This window comes from Nanorana parkeri, unplaced genomic scaffold (genome assembly GCF_000935625.1).
Source record: "Nanorana parkeri isolate BGI_ZX_2015 unplaced genomic scaffold, ASM93562v1 scaffold685, whole genome shotgun sequence".
Lineage (NCBI taxonomy): Eukaryota > Metazoa > Chordata > Amphibia > Anura > Dicroglossidae > Nanorana > Nanorana parkeri.
In genome coordinates, this window is record NW_017306953.1 from 443,490 (window position 1) to 450,997 (window position 7,508).

At 47.7% G+C, this 7,508-nt stretch overlaps 1 protein-coding gene across 1 annotated transcript in view; it reads right to left on the bottom strand.

Moving 5' to 3' along the window:
• The window catches only part of MIA2 (melanoma inhibitory activity 2), a 28,171-nt gene extending 28,047 nt beyond the window's left edge, over nt 1-124 (bottom strand). Inside the window, 1 exon segment of the mRNA XM_018563684.1 lies at nt 83-124. Coding sequence (XP_018419186.1) covers nt 83-124 — 42 coding nt within the window.
• Between the last annotated feature and the right edge of the window lie 7,384 nt (nt 125-7,508).

Consider the following 7,508-nt stretch of genomic DNA (forward strand, 5'->3'; position numbering starts at 1 on the left):
ATCATTTGTTTCACCATAGATCACATGGCGTTTATGTCAAAAGCTGACATCGAACTGATTACCGATCAGATCACACACTCACCTGCCGCACCGTATCTGACACGGAGTCCCCGCTGTCCGCCATCCTCCTCTAATAAGTCACCGGTGATCCGGCAGCAACTGCATCACGGAGCCATCACACACCGGCCGGGCAGTGCCACCTGCTCGGTAAGCAGGGGGAGGGTGTTCGGCCCGCTGTCCCGGACGCGGATACCGGTGTAATCTTCCCCCTCTATTTATTGGCAGACAGAAGTATAATAACGGACCCCCCACCGCCCGGAAAAACCGGGCCCCCAATGCCGATCTTCCCCTTCCTGGCTTGGTACGACCCGTCGTGACGTCACGGGAAGGAAAGTTACTGAGAAGTACGTGTGCCTGTGGAGGGCGGGGCGAGCGAAGCCTTCGGCGCCATCTTTACTGGCAAATCTCCATGGCAACCGGCTGTGTTTAAAAATAGAACGTTGTGTATTCTAGATTCTAATTAATGGGGAATTGAATATTTTGTCACACAAACAAAAGGTGAAATCTTCCAATGGGGACACCCAAGAAGCGATTTTCCCCTTACTTTGGAGAGGCCTCCGCTTACTTCCTGTTGTGTCTCTGACACAGGAAGTAAAGGAAAATCTCCTCAAGGATTTAAATACACTTGATTTTTTTAGAATGAGATAGAAATTAGGCTCCATTTGATAATTGGCCAGGAGGAAACGGCGGAGGGACAGAGCTATATTTTCTGCAAAAAATACACTTAAAGTGGATTTTAGCACACATAATCACAATATAATCCCCGATTTTGTACAAAATAAAAGGTGACGTTATGTACAGTAAATAGATACCAAATACGTCAACCTTCAAAACTGCGAGCAACCGCGAAACGGCAAAAATCTACCAGAAATTGTCCATAGGCAGCGCTTTAACCCTTTTTCTGCCAAGGCTTTTTTTGCACACATGGTATAATCCACATTTCAGGCCTGAAAATTACTTAAAACCCCCAAGAGTTCTCTACTTCCTGAAAGCACAGACCCTGTACAATAAAATGGCGACAGTTACAAATGTCTACGTCGTGCAGTACAACTCTTTATCAAACCCAAATTTTCAGTAACAAAAATCACATTTAAGTTCATTTTAGCGCCCACAACACATTATAATACCCATTTTCAATTAAATAATAAAGATGAGGTTGTGCCGAGTAAATAGATACGCAACACACCAAGCTTAAAAATGTGCGCGCTTGTAAAACCGCGACAAAATGCGGTACCCCAAATTGTCCATATGTAACAATTTAAACGCCCCGCACAGGTCGTCACTTTAGAATCCGTGAATATTGGCCCTAGAATCATTGCTCTCTCCTGACGCACGCGGCGATACCTAAAATGTGTAGCTCGATCATCGTTTTCCTACGTAGGCGCACCCGACGCCTGTTTACGTTAGTATGCGCATGTTTTTCTATCACATAGGGGGGCTCACAAGCTCCCCTATGTGATAGCGCACTGGAGGTGACAGCTTCTCATTAAAGGTGACATAGGGTGGCTATTAGACCTCTAGTGTCACCTTTACCACTGCAAAGGAGCCATTCAAGTGCAGATTGCGCTTATATAGCTTCTCCCCTGAGAAGCCGAGAGCGAATGACAGCTGACGGACCGGAAGTGATACAATCAGCGTCGCTTCCGGCTCTAGCGTGGAGGAGATCGGCGGACATTCCGGCTGACACCTGGGATGCCGGTCCTAGGCCCGCAGGGGTGTCGGGTGGGGTAGGGGGATGGGGGGGGGCACAGCCTTTACCAGACCCTGGCTGCTCAGACACCAGAATCGCTTCCAGTGTAAAGCTGATTGTCCACTTTACATGGCTATACGTGTGCATTTGCGTTCGTAGGTGTGTGCACGGGGGCGATGGAATGCTTTTATTTATTTTTTCAATTATTATATTTTTATTTAATACAAATATTTTATTTGCATAACTCTTTTTAACATATTTTGCACTTTATTACTATCACAAGGGGGCTAACAAACCCCCTTTTTTCATTGCATTGGGCAGGTGACAGGTACTCTTTATTGAGACCAATATCGGTGCCGATACCCGAACTTCCGGTGTTAGGAAGCCGGGCAGCGAGTCCTTACATGCTGCCCGGCTTCCTGATTGGACGGGAAGCCGGCTCCAAGCACGGCCAATCAGGAAGCCAGGTGCCATGTAATCACTCGCTGCCTGGCTTCCTGACCGGGAAGCCGTCCAATAAGAAAGCCGGACGGCAAGTCATTACCCGCCCCCCGGCTTCCTGATTGGCCAGAAAGCCCGCTTCATGCCTCCTCGTCAACTGGTGACCAGGGAGCATGGAGGCGGCTACCGTGCTAATCAAGAAGCCGGGTGGCAAGTCATTACACACCACCTGGCTTCCTTAATGGGTCTCCCCGGCCAATCAGGAAGCCTGGCGCCGTCTAATGACTCGCTGCCCGGCTTCCTGATTGGTCGAGAAGCTGGCCAATCAGGGAGCCAGGCGGCGCGTCATTACCCAGCCTCCTGATTGGCCAGAAAGCCGGCTCCATGCTTCCTCGTCACTTGGTGATGAGGGAGCATGGAGACGGCTTCTGTGCTAATCGTAAAGCCGGGTGGCTAGTCTTTACACGCTGCCTGGCTTCCTTAATGGGACCTCCGGTATCGGTATTTGGTATCGGCGAGTACAGGGAAAAAAAATATCGGTACTCGATACCCAAAAAAACGGTATAGGAGCATCCCTAATTGAGACATCAGAGGTCTAGAAGTCATTATTATATACAAATACAAACAGCAGCAGCCCTGAACTTCCTTTGAACCTTTCACAGCCACGACATACGGGATACGTCCATGGTAGCGAAGTGGTTCATTTTACGTTGTCACAATACTATAAAGTGGGTCAGGACCAGTAAAACAAGAAAACGATCCGTGTAAAAGAGGTGATTGTAACTACAGGTATCAAAACTTGTGTGCCTAGAGGTACCAGCCCCCAAAAATCCGGCCCGGCACTTCCACCATGTTATAGTTGGGCAGGACCGCCAGTGCCGTGACAAGTATGGCGGTGGATGTCTATGGTCTGCTTTTCTTGTAGTGATCCCGGGCGGACCTCAATCACGTATTGTTTATTTTATTCTTATCTGTTCTACATCCTCGTCCTGATCCGGTTGGTCATTTCTTTAATTCAACAACAAACACCGTCCAGTTCACTTACAAACGAGATGCAATTAATCATTAAACCCAAAACTGGCGTCTGCCAACCATCTGCGTGCGCGCTACGTCAGATTACGTGGTATGGGAACCGCAGCAAGATGTCCCTTACAGGAAACTGAATGTGAGACAAACATGGAGGAGGCATCTGGGGACCCCTCCTTCTGGAAATGAGTTACACAGCTGTCATGTTAGGCCTCTGGCTTCAGTACATTGGAGTTCCCCAAACAAGCTGACCAGGACGCGTATGCTTGTTGCAGGTCTATGACTGAGCCAGAGGTTCAGCATCACAGCCAGGAAAACTGACTCAAAGTAATAAAGCTATTGGATCAGCGGGGCAGCCAGGAGACTAGCATTCTCAGAAGCGGGTGTCCGTCATGGTAGTCTATGAATTGCTCTCAGCACAGGTCTCTTTTACAACGCCCTTCACCTCCAGTCTGGTTTTTTGGTAAAGAGACCCTGTCTCTAGAGCAAGAACAAGAATGCTGCTGCAGATATTATGTCACAGGCACTCAGAGGTGCCTTCAAAAATTCTGCAGATGTGTCTAAATGCCGAACCTTCAACCCCAACATCATCCTCCCTGACCCAATAAAGCTTCAACCCATTCTTCCTCCTTTATAGTCCTGTACCCCGTACGTGTCATTTATTACGGATTCTTGCTAATAAATGTTATAACGTTCCATTATAAAGCCGTGTAGTGAACATGTCCCCCCTCTCTCCTTTCTTCTCTCTCGCTCTCCCCTTTCCCTCTCTCCTTTCTTCTCCCTCTCTCTCCCTCTCCTCTTTCCCTCTCTCTCTCCCTCTCTCTTCTCTCTCTCTCCTCTTTCTCTTGCTCTCTCTCATCTCTTTTTCTCCTCTCCTCTCTCCCCCCTCCTTTCTTCTCCCTCTCTCTACTTCTCTTTCTCCCTCCTCCCACTCTCTCTTCCCACTCTCTCTCTCCCTCTTCCCACTCTCTCTTTCTCCCTCTTCCCACTCTCTCTCTCCCTCTTCCCACTCTCTCTCCCTCTTCCCACTCTCTCTCTCCCTCTTCCCACTCTCTCTCATTTTGTCATCTACACATGTCTGCAGAGACTACATACAGAAGTGGGCAGGCTTCATGCATGTGGAGTTTGCTCTCCCTTTGGTTCTTACCTCCTCTGCTGTGTGAGAATTCTGCATCTGAATAAATTTGGTATAAAGATCCAGAGAATCCCCCCGTAAAGGGCAGTGAGGACATAGAGCTCGCCCAGAGAGTGAAGGTATGAGCGCGGGGTCAGCGCTGGATATGACGCTCTGTAAAGTGATCCTGCCTGCTGGGTATTTATGCCAGCTGGGGGTGACACGGGCGGATTAATGACCAGCAACTCAAAGGCCTTATCTATTACAGCAAACATAAGGGACGCACACAGGCGCAGGCGGCTCTGGGAAACGCTTATTAATCCCACAATGCAGGGAATGGAAAATGATTTTTGCAAAAGTAACCAGCGAATAGCAGAGTTCTATTTTTTAAAAAAACAGATATTTTTCCTGTAATATTAGGATTTGGTGGGATCAATAAACCACTGAAATTGTATATCTCTCAGGGATAATAATAATAACAATAATAATATAAAAAATGGGTATGCAGTGGTAAAATACCCCCTTACATTGGAGGTCAGTGGAGAAGGGTCCCCTTATATTGATGGTCAGTGGAGAAGGGCCCCCTTATATTGATGGTCAGTGGAGAAGGGTCCCCTTATATTGGTGGTCAGTGGAGAAGGGTCTCCTTATATTGGTGGCCAGTAGAGAAGGGCCCGCTTATATTGGTGGCCAGTAGAGAAGGGCCCGCTTATATTGGTGGCCAGTAGAGAAGGGTCTCCTTATATTGATGGTCAGTAGAGAAGGGTCCCCTTATATTGCTGGCCAGTACAGAAGGGTCCCCTTGTATTGGTGGTCAGTGGAGAAGGGTCTCCTTATATTGGTTGTCAGTAGAGAAAGGTCCCCTTACATTGGTGGTCAGTGGAAAAGGGTCCTCTTATATTGGTGGCCAGTAGAGAAGGGCCCTCTTATATTGGTGGCCAGTAGAGAAGGGCCCTCTTATATTAGTGGTCAGTGGAAAAGGGTCTCCTTATATTGGTGGCCAGTAGAGAAGGGTCTCCTTATATTGGTGGTCAGTGGAGAAGGGTCTCCTTATATTGCTGGCCAGTACAGAAGGGTCCCCTTGTATTGGTGGTCAGTGGAGAAGAGTCCCCTTACATTAATGTTAATGGGAGAAGGTTAACCCTATATTAGTGACCAGTGGAGAAGCCTCTCCCCCTCCCACATTGGGGGTCAGTGATGAGGGATTCCCTTGCACTGGTGGTCATTGGAGAAGTGCACCCTTCCATTGATGGTCAGTAATGAAAGACCCCCTTACATTGGCAGTAAGTGGAGAAGGACCCCCTTATGTTGGTGGTCAATGATGAAGTGTCTGCTTATATTTGTGATTCAGTAGTGATGTGCCCCCTTCCATAGGTGGTCAGTGGAGAAGAGCCCTCTTACATCGGTGGTCAGTAGTGAAGTTCCTCCTTAGATTGGTGGTCAGTGGAAAAGGATCCCCTTACATTGGTGGAGTGTAGAGAAGGGCCCCTTACATTGATAGTTAGTGGAGAAGTGCCCCGCTTACATTGGTGGTCATTGGAGAAGGATCCTCTTACATACTTGAACCTGACACCCTTTTCCTACCTGAAAGACAAAAGCCTTGCTGACTCCACTGAATGACTGAACTATGCCGGAGGGAGAACAATCTGTGCAAGTGGCCTGCCATCATTGGCACCGTGTTGTTGCTGGCACCCGGGATGCACGCTGCTGAGTGATGCAATCTCTCCGCTTGAGACAATACATTGGGCACACTTCGTACAGTGTACAGACCTTTATAGCGTGAGTGCTGTCGTAACAGAACAATGGATGGCACCTTATGTCACCACCAGCACACCAAAAAGCTCCCCAAGAACTTTTATTCCTCACAGGAACAATTACAATGTGTTGGAGCCCTTCATCAGCCATTCGTGTCTCCCTATTGTAGTCCTCAGTTTCGCCCCCTCCTCTACAGAATCTCACTCATTCAGAAGCTGAATTCTACCTAATGTAAAATAGATACCAGGGATCACTAGAGTCCCTCAGAATGACCATGATGGGAGATCTCCCTAGCACAGTCAGTGACATACACATACACGATACAAGAAGTGGATACAACCCGGCCCCAACTACCCACAACAGACGTGTTTATAGTGGACTGACCCTTTATATCGATATATCTGTAGCACATCACCTTGTTTCCAAGCAAGAACGTGAACATTACATAATGATAACTCGACATACTGGAATAATGAAAACAAATTGTGGATTACCTTCCTGACAGGACTTGTATATGCAAAGCGCACAGGACCGATGATGTCATTGTAGAAGTCATTGCATTGCAGCCATATTTTCTTCAGGAAAAGTGTCATTTCAGCTGAAGGAAAGACAAAATAATGTCCGTTTTTTACTACCTAATAAATTGTTAATGTACTAAAGATAGAAATAAACTAAAATCTTTAACCAAAGTACAAACAGGGGAAAAGACAACATCTTATTAATCAATCAATGCATCCTTGTTACTATCTTATTAAAGGAGAACTATGAGGCGGGTGCAAATCACTCAGCCTCATAGTTCTAGCCGACGTGTGACAATGAGACTGTTACGGCTCCGCTCAATAGATCGGGAAGTGAGAGAACGCATACCGTCGCTCGCTCACTTCTCGATCCTGTCCCTGCAGAGAGCCGTGACTGTCACTCACGGCTCCCTGGAGGGATTCCCTCCTCCCCTGTCCGATCCTCCAGCGCTGACTGGCCGAATGGACAGGGGAGGGGGCGGGTACAGCTGTCTCTGCATCTGGATAGGCAGAGCCCGCTGTCAATCACTCAGCTGGGTGGATCTCGACAGTAATGTCAGGATCCGTCCCGGCTGCGGCGGCCTCAGTATACCGCGAGCTGTAGCTTGTGGTATACTGAGCTTAGGGTGACGGGAGGACGCTAGTTTGTGTCCTCCCGTGACCCTTAGGAGAACTATGGGGAAAAGCCCTGCCTCCATAGTTCTCCTTTAATCAAGCTAATGTGCTTTGGTTAGGCAGCTCGCAAATACCAGAAGACGCAACAAAATAATGGGAAAAACCCAACTCTACGGGAAGAAGAAGGAGAACCACATCAATGGTCAAAGAGTCAAAAGCCATGTTTTATGAAATGATCAATTAAACACTAAACTCCGGAGTTAAATCTTAAAAATGCATATAATGTACC